Source organism: Nuphar pumila, chromosome 5 (genome assembly GCF_984573655.1).
Source record: "Nuphar pumila chromosome 5, dmNupPumi1.hap1.1, whole genome shotgun sequence".
Lineage (NCBI taxonomy): Eukaryota > Viridiplantae > Streptophyta > Magnoliopsida > Nymphaeales > Nymphaeaceae > Nuphar > Nuphar pumila.
Window position 1 is genome coordinate 134,112,406 of NC_143253.1, and position 14,213 is coordinate 134,126,618.

Consider the following 14,213-nt stretch of genomic DNA (forward strand, 5'->3'; position numbering starts at 1 on the left):
GCATATAATTGCATAATTAAAGCTTGAGAGACTCAAGCATTTGTTCCTTTTTATGAAATACATGCATTATTGCATGTTTGCCTTTATTACACTTTTTGCGTATTTTGTTCAAGTGATTGTGAGAGTGTCTTCGTACACTTCTTTTATAAAATATTTATGCTTATATGCGTATTGTCTATTCATAGACATTTTCACATGGTACTCTCTTTTCAATAAAGAGATATTTTTATTGCCTTCTTTAGGGATTGTGTTTGCTTAATGTGTCCCGGTTCTTTACAAAAATGATAAATAATTTTTCCATAGTCCCTTCATTGGTTCCATCTTCAGCTTTGGCCACCTTCTTCCCTTCTTGATTTTGATTTTGAAATTTGTTGAAGTGAGGAGGCTTATAAATTTTTAAATTATTTTTCGATCTAGAAACGACATAGGCTCCTTCATTCTCATCCTTGGTTGAAGGCATAACTAAAACACTTTGATTGGTTTTACTCATTCTTATTCGAGTTTCTTTCCCACTTAGTTTAGTGAGAACATCTTCTAGAGGTGGAGAAGTGAAAGAAGATAAAAGAGAAAATCTTATTTGCTTAAATTCGGGTCTAAGCCCATTCAAGAAATTGAAAAAAGGATATTCTTCTAATTGTTTGTGTCGTAGCTCAATAGCTTCTCCACTCCACTTTGATTCAAGGAGAGCGAGTTCATCCCAAATAGACCATGATAAAACAAAATATTCTCTAATAGTCATTTCTCCTTATTTGAAGGGTTAAAGCTCTTTTTTAAAGATAGTATTTGTGAGATAAATCTCTGAGGCATACATCCTCTTAAGATATTCTCAAACTTAAGATGTCTTGTTGAATTTTAAAATATTAGCATTAATCCTAGTCTTAACCATAGAAAAAATTCATGAAAGAATTTTATATTTTTTTATTTTCCATTCTTCTTGTTTCTTGTTGTATTCTTTAAAAGCCTTCACTCTTTTCTCTCCATTAAAAACTTTTTTTTACTACAGTAATTTTAAGCTCGGGTTCCGGAATCGTACCTTTGATGTAGCCCCAAAGCCCTTTTTCCTTAATATGAGCTTCCATATTTCCAGCCCAAACATGATAGTTTGAGTCGTTGAGATTCGAGAGAGAAATGTGAATCTTTTTTCGCCATGGAGAAGCTTTTTGAGAGACAAGAGAATCTTCACGATTGAACACACCACAACGGGTTTTTCTTTAGCTATTTTTATAGCACGCCAAAGAAAAATAAGTTTGAAAGAGCTTCTCACGCTAAAATAAAAGAATGAAAACTATGCACAATTTTTGAGGCAACAACCACAATGACGCTGGACATGCGCTAGCTTCTCATAAACCTTGCTTTGATACCATATGAAAATATCTTCAAGAATATCAAGTTCAAAGATGAATTGATTAACCCACAATATTCACAAAGAAAATGTGTATAAAGGCACAAAATAACACTCACAAAAGAGCACAAATGCACAAAGGCATAAAAAAGAATCTTTTATTGAGAAAGAGAGCTTTACAAAAGCATAAGAATTACATGGGGCAAAGCCCCTTATTTATAGACAACAAGGGACCCAAGGAGGGCTCCCTTAGAGACGTTGGAGGCCCTTCAATAGTCAATCCAACGTCTCTATGATGAATGCCTCCAATAATAAAACAAAAAATAAAAACAAAAAGAAAAAAAGAAGAAAAAGAATAAAAAACATATTCATTTGAGTATGCGTGTTACTATTGAGAATGAAGTGTAACAGGTCTGGTTCTAGACCCAAAATATTTTCTTTGTATTATATTTATAGGTTGATGTTATTGGATCTGGGCCGACAGACCCGATCCAGCTTGTACCTTATATAACACTAAATATAGGGCACAATCTCTCATAAGAGAATCGTGCCAGTCATTGCCGCCTCTCCCTCTCGTAATTCTCTTTCTCCTCTGCAGCGTATGAAGGTCTGGTCGAAGGTGCATCGAAGGTGCATGACTTCTAACATGGTATTAAAACAGGTCAAGAAGTAAGTACCAGGTCGATATTCTCTTCTTCCTTTTCTTGATTCTAAATCTGATCTCATCAGATCAGATTTCATCATTCTTCTATCCTGAAAATCGATTTCATCGTATTAGGCCCAAAATGTTTTCTTTGTATTATATTTAGGTTGATGTTATTGGATCTGGGCCGACAGACCTGATCCAGCTTGTACCTTATATAACACTAAATATAGGGCACGATCTCTCATAAGAGAATCATGCCAGTCATTGCTGCCTCTCCCTCTCGTAAATCTCTTTCTCCTCTGCAGCGTATGAAAGTCTGGTCGAAGGTGCATCAAAGGTGCATGACTTCTAACAGTTACATGTAAAAAGACTATTTTAACCCTAGTGGGTATTACAATATATATATATATATATATATATGTTTATGTCTCTCTCTCTCTCTCTATATATATACATATATGAGATACAATTTAACAAAACCTTAAGTTTAAAGCTAGGAGCAAGGTTTCCAGACTCGGAAGCAGAAGCGGAAGCGAAAAGTGAGAAGCAAGAAGCAAAGCATTTTAATATTTATAGAAAGCGAGAAGCAAAGTGTCAATTTGAAAGCGAATTTGGAATAAAAAAAGTAAGCAATATGAGAATTGAATAAGAATACAAAAAGAAGCAAATAAAAACAAAAATAAAATTGATTATTCTTATATTTCATGATTTTTCAGTAAAAGAATTAAATTTTTGTTAAAATCTAACAATGATGGTTACCAATTCAGAGAAAGCACATGGGAAGTGACTAAGAGTGTGAGATGAAGCACATGAAAAACGTGAGAAAAGCATATAGGAAAGCATGGACAATGCGTGTGGGAAGTATAAAAGAAGCGTAGGAGAATCGAGATTCCCATGAAGTTTCGGAAGCGAGGAGTATCACACTTTCAAAGCAAGTTTCTAGAAAGCGTGCTTCCCACCGCTAGGAGTGTTCAACTAGCTTAAATTAGCAAGTATCCTTAACATGGTGGCATATTTGATTTTATGTTGCTCAATATTTTTTTTAAGGAAAAGTAATAGTAAAGTGAGATTTTAAGAAAGTAAAAAGGGGTAGTTAGAAAGCTTAAATTACCAAGCATCCTTAACATGGTGGCAAATTTGAAATTTATGATGTTCCCTATTTTTTTGGGGATAAGTAATAGTAAAGCGAGATTTTGAGAAAGTAAAACAGGGTAGTTAGTAAGTTTAATTTTTAAAAATAAAGTAACTTTTTCAACTTTCAAAACTAAGAAGTTTTTTTTTTAAAATGCCATTATCTTGAGGGTATTTTTGTAGTTGAATCAGTTAAACCCTACTAACTCTAAACCCTAATCTTTTAAATTACGACCTTCCTTGATTCTTGATGGTGTTTTTGGGTAATGAGCAGACTCTCACGTAATGGGGAGAACACAACTTATATACAAGAGAAGAGTGATTACAATTTACTGAACCTCTTGTCTTTAGCACTAGATTTGTTACGACCCCAACTCATACCCCTTGAAAATGCGGATTTTTTTTTAAACAATTGCGAAAATCTTTCCAGAAACCTGGGGCCTTTACAGTTCCACTCCCAATTAGATAAACAATCAACCACAATAGAGCTTACAATTATCATCCATACCAAACTAATCCTTTGTTGAAATAATGAGTAATAAGTCTCGAGACAACTGCATAAATGAAAAACTCAAAGTGCAATAACAACTAAATGAAATGAAACAGAAATAAAAGTAGACTGAGTTACGCTGTCCATCTGTGATCTGTCTAGCAAGTGCGTGACACCCGTAACCTTCCCAGAAGCCAGTCGCTTCACTGATCACCTGCGGCTGCGAAAAAACACAGAAAGAAGGGTCAGAAATCCGAAGAATTCTGCGTACAGATCTCTCTAATGAAATAAATGAGCATAAAGAACACATATACGATTTCATGCAATAATTCAGACGAATGCGATTATGACAATTACATAATTCAATTAAGCATTCATGTAACGTGAAACATTTATTAAGCATGAAAGAACATTAATCAATAGCAAAATTACCATTTAACTAAGCAAAACATTTAACATACATTAGGAATTAAACATCATGCATCCACCAACTTGTAACAATTAAGGGAACAGATAAAATATGATGTCTTAATGCATAACATGATTATGCATGATTTATGTGCAATGCAATGAAAACTCTATTATCTTTCATTAAAGTTTTTCTTTTCATTAAATGCATGTAATTTAAGTTCTTTTTTAATTACCGTTGCCCGCGGATACACCACACGGGTAAAATCTCCAAGGTCAAGTTAGGTTTCCAAGGTAGCTTAGCACACAAGTTGTATTTTATTACTTGGTTCCAAACTTAGCCCTCGACTGAATCACCTTCGGAACATTAGACATCCACATCTAATGTCGGGAACACTGAGGACACTCCACTCCTACAAGTGCCACTTTTTTGGTATACCAAAACAACAACTGTGTCGAACACACTACCCCCAGATAAAGTGACAAACTCTCCCTAAAACCGTGATCAGGAGAAATAACCTCAATATCAGGTTCATGGGTCAAAGTAAAGCACACAGAGTTTTTATATTCTCGTGGTCCCCCAAAACCGAATTTCTAAGATTCTCATTCTTTCGATGAGAGATCTCAGAACGTATATTACATTGTTCTTATTCATTATCTTTTTATTAAAATTTAATTATTGAGTTTTGCAATTCAGCATGAAAAAGCAAAGACAAAGCTCACATCTACCCTTGCGAGAACCATCACGGGACTCCCGCCCGTGGAAATACATAGAACAGTACAATCAAAATAAATGTGATTTTTGCGATGCATTTAAACTATATAAAGAAAGAGCAAACCAACGCTCGAGGCTCACCAGACCCATGATGATTCATTTCGACCATCGATGCATCGTATATAAAAATCATAACAATATGCAATTTATGCAATGATACAAACATTATTCCAAATGCACATTCATTTATACCAATTTAACAATGTGCATGAGCTACCACGGTCATATGCATGTGTTTACCATCCATGTGAAATTGCTTTCATGAAATCACTTAACACTCATGCATTCGTTCATGGTTCATAAGTACATGAGAACACTTATGCAGGATTGTACATGCTAAACGCACATCGATTTCATGTATGCACATGCACTTGAAACAAATCCATAAATGCACGATAATTAAACATGTCCAATAAATGTAGGCATATGAAACTTTTCATTCATAACATGTGTTAGCATCCACGCACATGAACATAACCCAGATCTAGAAATTGAATTTCCTGCACACATTCATATCATGTATGCACCTGTACCAAAACAAACTTTGCAATAACATATTAACAGACTTGCATTTATATCCAACATGCTAAATTCAAACTAGAGCATAAGAAAAACTCCATTCATCAGATTAAGTCCACCATACTTAGCAAAAATCTGGAAACTAATCACATGACTAGGCACGTTCTTTTTAAATGTACACGAGCACTTGGAATCACTTGAGATAGTATATTGCTAATGCATATCGTATCAATTTCGAGCATATGAAACCAAACCCCATTCTTTTGTACACAACAAGCCAGCTTTAATTTAATTAGCAAGTCTGGAAAAAAAAATTAAAAAGCATAACTGAATACCCAATTTTTTTTTGAAGAAGCTTTACACCCACCCAGCCTACTGCCAGTCGACTGGGGCTCGGCTCCAGCCCAGGCACAAAACATTTAAAACAGAATTCTTTCCAGAAACAACTATGCATATATCATGCAAGGTTCCATAATGAACACACTGTAATTATTCTCAAGGTTGCACATACATGTTTTTTTTACAGATTTAAGGCTTAAATATGCAAAGATTAAACATGGTTACATTCACATATGACAGTATCCAAAACAAATCATATGCACATTCATAAGTCTAAGAGAAACACTAAGCCACTTGTGTATGCTTATTCCACAATGCATATGTATTCAATGTCTTCAGCAAGCACATCATTACACACATTTTTTTTTGAAAAATACCATGCATACACCACGATTTCAACATATAGTTTCATGCATTTATTCAATCCATGACATGATTCACCCATAGGAATCGATTCCCGCGAGAACTAGGCATCAAACAAAAGCATATACATTACTTAAAAATTCAGTTTTAACACAAATTTGTTTTTTAAGGACGAAAAAAGTAAAAAACACATGCATGGAAAGGGATCCATAGATCCTATTTCCTATATCATAGAGTGATCACGTAGATCTACTCTTTTACCATGATTTTTTTTTTTATCATGGTGTAGCATGGGAATCGAATCGGTATTCGATTTCTCACTTATGTCAAAAGAAGAGACCCGTACCTTTGATAAAAATCGAAAAATAGGAAAAAACAATGGTGGAAAAAGGTGGCTGGACCATTGGAGAAGAAGGTATTTCTTCTTCTTCTTCCCTTTTCCTCTCCTTCCCTTTCTCTCTCTCCTCTTTTCCCTACCTCGGGAGGTTGCATCATCGCCCGTGCGTACGACTGTAGGCGATGTAGGACATGGGCTGCGGGGCACGAGCGGGATCCGTCGTGTGAACTGCAAACAAACAAACGTGATTATTAACACCTTGTAAGCATTGACGAAGTTGGGGTTCGAACTTGCAATGTCCCAACACAAGGAGACGTGCACTAACCACTCCTGGCACAGAAGGAGGCAAAGGCAGGGGCTTCGCCCCTACCTGCCTGTCGAAGAACAAACAGGCAGGGGCATCACCTTTACCGAAAACAGGAGAGGGCTTGACCCCTTTCTTGCCAAAAGAGGGCGCAGGTGCCGAAACAGGGAGACAAGGATGGGGTCTAAGTCGGCTGGGTTTGACCCCCGTCGGCTTAACAGAAGGTGCGGTAGGAAAAAGCCCCTAATGCTCCACGAATGGTCGAGGAGGTGGCAGGGGCTTAGTCCTTGCCAACCTACCTAGACAAACAAGGAGGCGACAGGGCTCAACCCGACCCTGTCGACTCACTCGAAAAGCCCAAGGTGGTGGCAGGGGCTTGGCCCCTACTGACCAACCGGAACGCAAGAAGACGACATGGGTTGGCCCCTGTCGACCCATTCGAACACAAGGATGTGGCAGGGGCTCTACCCTTGCCCACTCAGTCGAGAAAAAGAGAGGGAGACAGTGATAGGGCTCGACCCCTGTTGTCGTTCCCAGACTCAGGGAGGTGGCAGGGGCTCGGCCCCTGCCGACCTGCCTGAAAAGAGGCAGACAGGGGGCCCTTGTCACCCTGTCGACCAAGGCACAAGGGCCACCCAGGAGCTCTCTGCCATACAAAGGGGGTGACGCAGGCGACAACCCTGCCGCCTGTCAAAAGGGAAAGGGGGAGATGACTGACCGGGATTGAGTACTCGGTCGGCGTCGCCTGCGGTCGGAGACCGACGACCCAACGAGAGAAGAGGGGGGAAGAATGAGGGGAGCCTCCCTGGCAGACCCAGAGAGAGGGGAAAGTGCGGCAGGAGGCCGCCGACCTCCTCCCGGCCTCCCGGCGAACCAAAACGAAAGAGAGGAAGGGCACAATGCTTACCTGCTAGATCGTCAGCGAGGACGGCTGTGGGGGAAGGCTCGCGCGCAGGGGCTTGTCAGAGATGTAGCAAAGGGGGACGAGAGAGAAAGCGAAGGAGGAGGAGAGGGGCTGCGAGGTGAGGGCCTCCTCTCCCCTTGCGTATTTTTAAAACACGGAGGGGGGGATGCATTTCGGGAAACCCTCAAAGGGTTTCCCCTTTTTTTCGTAAAGGGGGAGTGCGGCACACGGGAGGAGAAGAGGGTTTAAAAGAACCCTTGCCCCTCCGTGCTTTAACCCTAATGGGTCCCGGTCTGACCCGGCTCTGATTTTTTTTTTTGAAAAAACGAGGGGTTTACAAGATTGCCATGTGCCCAGATCATATCTTAGTTTTATATGGCTGGTTCATCATTTTCTTTCTCTTATCCCATTAAAAATCTCATTGCTTGATCATTGTTTATATCTGTTGTTTTTTCAAGTCTATATTTTCTTCATTTTAACGAAGATAGATTGCATATCATGATACTTATCCATATTAGTTTGGTGACCTAACATAGCGTTTTCTTGTGTGTCATAGACTTTATCGTCATCCAAGGCACCCTTTGTGACAGGCTATGCTGTTGGCTTTCTAATCGGAAAAAAGGTAGGAACTTTCCCCGGATTGTTGCCTATTTTTTTTATTGTACTATTTTTTCCCTCTTTTCTTCATAATACATCTAAGCAATTGCTATGTTTTTTGCAGCTTTTGAGTTAATTTATGTGAAACTGTTGATTGATAGTATTTTTTCATGCCTTTATAATTGAATGGAGATTCTTTGGGTTGTTGTAAGAGTTTGTTTTATTCTCTTTCATCTTGCAGTTACACTTGAATCCTATTAATGCAGTTGTGCAGCTTCGGCCTTCAATGACATACCTGAATGCTTCCCAGGATCTCATGAGTAAAAATGGAATTGAAGTGGGAGATGATGAAAACAACAGGAAGGAGAAATCTGTGGAGCCTTCTAAACCTTCAATGGTGGCGGTAAGCTTTCTGTTTCTCTGATATGCGGTCTTCTTGTTTCCCATATTTTCAACTGTCAAACTATGTGTCATATGCTCGGTGTTTATCTGTATGGAAAACCCTTTTCACTAAGATATTTTTATTAAGAATTTCGGTTAGATCTAGCAAGAAACATGATTTGGCATCCAATACCATTGGATCCTACAATTATGCTGTGTCAAGTCTTCCGAATCTTTGGATGCTTTCCATTATTTTAAGTGCCAGTTAGAACAAAGTAGTTCCTTTCATTTGCAATCCTCTGCAGCTAACTAAAATATATCAAATCTTTGAAAAGCCCAGTGGTAGTGCTGAAGTTTGACATCTCTTTTTTATTCATCATTTGCTGTTTCATATTCATTTCTTTTTGTTCAAGGAGTTTGATGACGTGATGATAGGCAAACTTTGATTCATCTTCTTTTTGAAGGTTTCAAAGAACTTTTTCCTGTCTTATTAATTCTTTTATTCTGTTTTAGTAAATGGAGGATGTGTGATGATAAGAAAAGCTTTGTGCAATTTTCTTTTTCTTTGTCATCTTTGACCATAATGTAACTAGAATAGAATACGGCATGGCTCTGTACCTACTGGGAAAGTTGTTGCTGCCAAGCTTGTTAATGAATGTGCTGAAGATATATTGCATGGTTCACATACAAATCTCAGACAATAGCAAAACCAGTATAATAATAGATGCATGAAGTTTGATGGTCCAGCTCTCTGTTGTGGGTTGAAACTGTTAAGGATTCTCTGTTGTGGTAGTGGTCTTTGATAACATAAGATTTTGATTTTGGTGTATGATGGGGAAATGTGGAGACAAAATGTATTAATGGTGGTTTATATTCCATATATTAGATACTAGCATGCATCAGAATATACAATTTTGCTTGCTCTACATAACTATCACTAGTGAGGAGAAAGGAAAAATTGGCCAGAAGCTGCTTTATCCATCCTCAATGAAAATATGCTCACAGCAACATATATAGCTTTACATACCATATAAGGTATGTCACCTTGACATACGTAGCTTTACACACAGCATAAGACTTCATACGTAAATAACTGCTGTCATGTTATCCATGACCATTGATCGTATGTTTTGAACCTTTGTCTATCTTATAGGTTTACATTCCATTTTCTCCTTGCCAACATTGATTCTGTTTGTCTTGATAAACCGTTTCTGCTGAAACTGTTAGTGATAGAATAAGATATGAATCATCCGATCCATGATATGGTTGTGGTTTTTGCAGAACAAAGATACTCCGGGACCTCTTAACACTCAGAGTGGACGACCTATGTCTTATGCACAAATTAAGCTGGAGGATGATGCAGAGGTGAAAAGACTTTACACTCTTGTGCAACAGTTTTACATTTTTCTTTACCAGTTTAGTGGATTAATATGATCTGGCAGTGTTTTTCCTTATATTATATATTTATTATTCAAGGTAAGCATTGGAAACCCACTCAAGTCCTTGAAAGTGATGATGAAGTGAAAAAGAAAAGTGGGTTGGGGGGGTGGGTTTGAGATTTTCATCTGTAGAGATGCATGAACACTACCCAATCTTCTTGCATGTCTAATTGATTTGGTGGTTTAAACTATACTGCTGTTTTTTATTACTTTTCAATTGTGTCCTAGTGTTTATTGTCATTATGGCATTTCCCTGCAAGAGAAAGGGAAAGGACCGTAAGAATGTTTGTCTGTTGGGGTATGAGGTACTATTTTGCAGAAAATTTCTCAAGATTGGCCTTTGTAAGCAATCTACTGTGTTCGTGAATAATAGCTTTGATGTTTATACAAAATCAAATAAATCCATAAAAATGATGGTAGATCAACAATAATCATAGAGTGTGCACTTTCAAAGCTGATATTTTGCAACTGTCTAAGACTTGGTGAAGAAGCTAGCAAAGCTGCAACTGTGATGGACAGATGGAGGGTGCATTTTTTGAGGTAAAATAAATGAACAATTTCAGAGGAAGCAGCTAAAAGATGTAAGGAATATCATCATGACCTAGAAGCCTCTGTAACAACTACAATACACACTACTCTACATCTACCCGGCTAATAGTCTTCTCTCAGCTTTGGCTGTTATGCCTTATGCAATCTTGAGCTTGGGTCAGTACTAGTGTCACAAAAAAGCGCAAACCATGAAAAATATTAAAGGAACTTCTGAAAAAAAACCAAGAAAACCATTGTATCTCATTCTAACAAACCCAAAAGAAACTTAGAGGGAATTGTTATGGTGATATATGATGAAGGGACTGTCCTGTAGAAAAAGGCTGAAGGGGATGGTTCCCTGGAAGGATGCACAATGCCCTAAAGGGAAATCTCTTTCCAGTGATATGTCTTGACATGCAAACTGAGTAATCCTACTGGATCCAAGTTCCAAACAAAGAAACCCAAATTTGACAAGGAATCCAAATTCTGAAGAGCTTAGTCGAGCAAGGAATTAAGATGAATCCACCTTGATCCGAATCTGTGGATATGGTGAACCTTAATAATAGAAGCATACTAGTGATCTAGGTTGCTATATTTGCTACAAGTCCACACTAAGGACTATATGCATGATGTTACTGGTCCCAAATACATCTGCAGACAGTGGGATGCACCTGAGTTAGTTTTGATATTGGATCATGGCCAAAGACTTCATCATGAACTGGGGTACGAGCCCATATCTGCTTCGGTTTGATGCATATCATGATTTATGAACTGCCCTGGTTGGCTACACTGCTTTTCACGAACTTGACTTCCACTCACATTCTCTATAGGCATAGGTAAGCTCTTTTCAATTTATGTGTCTCCTTCCAACTAAACACCTGGAAATCTTCTATTTTTTTTAAACATTTAATCTGCCTGCCTTTAGAGCAAATCTAATGAGGTGATCAGAGTTAAAGCGTGGCTATTCAAAGATAGGTAAGCATGTAATGGTGCATTGGAAGTTGTGCCACATTTTAGTGTTAAAGAGCTGAGATTGACAACTTAGGTTTGAACTGATGAGAGACTCTTCTTACAATTTTCTTTACTATTTTGTATTCTGTTATTTATGATGTCGGTTTGGTTCATTTGATAACAGTTGACTTCAGAATTTTACACCTAGTTTACTGTTTATTATTCTACTATTATGATGAAATAATTATTAATATTTTTATTGTTTTTATTATTCTGATAATTGTCGAAGACCATCATTTGATATCAAATGACCTTTACTACAAATATGTATGTGTGTCTGTGTGTGTGCACATTTGCTTATGTTTGTGTATATATATTCCAGAACTTCTTCTGACCTGTTTGTGTGCTGCGTTTGCTTGCATGTGTGTTAATCTGTGAATATATATTCTGGAACTTTTTCTGACCTGTTATTAGTGATCTCAGGCATGGATTCCTCTCGAGTATTTGGGTACAGATAGCCCCCCATCATATAGATATCGACAAAAGCTTGTGTCAGAAGATATTTCTCCAATTCATTTGTCCATGAACATGTATGCCACTAGATGAAATACTTCATATTTTCAATAGTGCAGCGTGCAAGGTTGTTAACATAGTCTTTTGATTTCTGATTGTTTGAAGGGATGGCTACATCAATTCTTTAGTGCCAGGGAGGCCTACCAGTTCACCTCAAGGGAAGTCCAGCATTGTCGGTACAACTAAAAGTATCTTAGGAAGGTATACACTCATTCTGAGACTTGTGATGTTTATTTTTGTGCTTGGATCTGCTTAAATTGGGAGACAAACAGTGGAGTGTAAGAGGAAGACAGCCACCTTGGGGCATACAAACAACATAATGATAAAGTGCATGATACATTTTTGGAATGGGGGAATTGAATATGATGGCTTCCTGGCAATGTCTACTTAGTAGCATAGTCACATATATTGGCAATATTTTGAAAATATAGTGATAATATAGCTGCAAATTCATAAAACGATATTAAAGGCACAATATCATGATATTTTGAAAATATCAGAAATTTATGTCACGATATTAGCACAATAATATCATGATATTATCAATATCACGATATTATGAGTTACCTTTTACTTTTTTACTTCTTTTCTATGGATCAACTATGTTTTTCTTCTTTCTTTTATATTTTTTACTTATTTTTTTGTGTGTATTTTATTGTTAAAAGTGTTATTTTTCTTATTTATTCTGTTTTTATACTTTTATAAAAAAATTTAAGCACCGAGTTTTTTTCCGAGATTTATCAGCTAAACCTATATTATCATGAGAAATTGCCTTGCTGAGATATAGCTGAGACCGATATTTGTGAATAATCTTTCAGGCACTCATATTTCCTAGACATTTTCTATAGAAAAAATTTGTTTTTTTATTTATATTTAATATAAATAATTATTTCCATGATTGACTTTTCTAACAAGTTTTGATTAATAAGTGTAGCGACTGGACGAAGGAACACGAGAACCGAGGAAGGAGAGAGAGAGAGAGAGAGAGAGAGAGAGAGAGAGAGAGAGAGAGAGAGAGAGAGAGAGAGAGAGAGAGAGAGAGACTAATCCTCCTTTTCATCGGGGATTTTTTTTAACACCGAAAAGTGGATCAAAATGACCCTAGGTGCGTTGACCGCACCCGGTGTCGCAACCGCATCGCGTCAACGCGGGTGCGGCACCTGTTTTGCCGAGTCTTTGTGACTTAGACCGTCACTACCACCACCTTTTTTCCACCCCTATTGCCACTACCACCACCCGCACCACTTCATCACCATCACAATTACCACCACTATAATTACCCTTTCTTCACCACATGCGATCACCACGACCACGACCACCACCTCTACTACCACTACTATTCCCATTCCACCACCACCACTACCACCTAGTCCACCTTTACTACCATTACCACTACCATTCCCATTCCCATTCCACCGTCACGACCCCAACTCTCTTTCAACACCAAGACCGTCAGTCACCGCCACCACTTTCCCTTCTCCAACACCAAGATAGCTATCGCTACCATCCTGTGATCATCGCAAAATTTTTCCTCTCTCATAATGTTCTCTCTCTTCCTTCTCTTTTCCTTTCCTACCTCTTATTTTCCTCCTTTTTGAAGGGAGAAAGATAAAAGACGGAAAGAAAGAGAGAAGAGAAAGAAGAGAAGAGAAAGAAGAGAAGAGAAGAGGAATTCTTTTGCGGGTCTCACTTGACCTTAATTTTGAAAATATTTTGAAATAACTCGCCTCCGTTTTTGAAATATTTGCGGGAAAATCGGGAGACGGGATCCGCTCGTCGGTACGAGGTTCGACCGTTCCTAGCGCCTTTACCAGGGGTAATCGAACCAAGGGTCGAATTTCATGCCTTTTGCTTTGCAAAGAAATTATCTAAATATTTATCCTAAGTCTAAATGCACAATGAATCATGCTTGTGCAAATGCAAAGATGTGTGCTCTTTTTGAAAATATTTTGAAGACTTCCAAGTGTTTCTAAGATGAATCTGATAAAGCGAAGAAATGATTTCTAACTTAGAACTTAAGATTTAAAGTTCTAAGTTTTAGAATATTCAAGAGCTTAGAATATGAGTCTGGATTTGGAAAAATGATCTTGGAATTGAGAGGAAAGGAGAAGAAAGGAAATCTTAAAGTCATAAATGGATTTTGAATTAGAAATTTGGATTTTAAGTCTTTGGAATGGAATTGAATT

The 14,213-nt window shown here is 37.7% G+C and overlaps 1 protein-coding gene across 1 annotated transcript in view; it reads left to right on the plus strand.

Moving 5' to 3' along the window:
• Positions 1–14,213, plus strand: part of LOC149838850 (uncharacterized) — a 42,458-nt gene that overhangs the window by 5,239 nt on the left and 23,006 nt on the right. Inside the window, exons 4-8 of the mRNA XM_090006837.1 lie at positions 8,115–8,180; positions 8,397–8,558; positions 9,818–9,901; positions 11,938–12,044; positions 12,133–12,228. Coding sequence (XP_089862963.1) covers positions 8,115–8,180; positions 8,397–8,558; positions 9,818–9,901; positions 11,938–12,044; positions 12,133–12,228 — 515 coding nt within the window. The remainder of the gene's footprint in view (positions 1–8,114; positions 8,181–8,396; positions 8,559–9,817; positions 9,902–11,937; positions 12,045–12,132; positions 12,229–14,213) is intronic.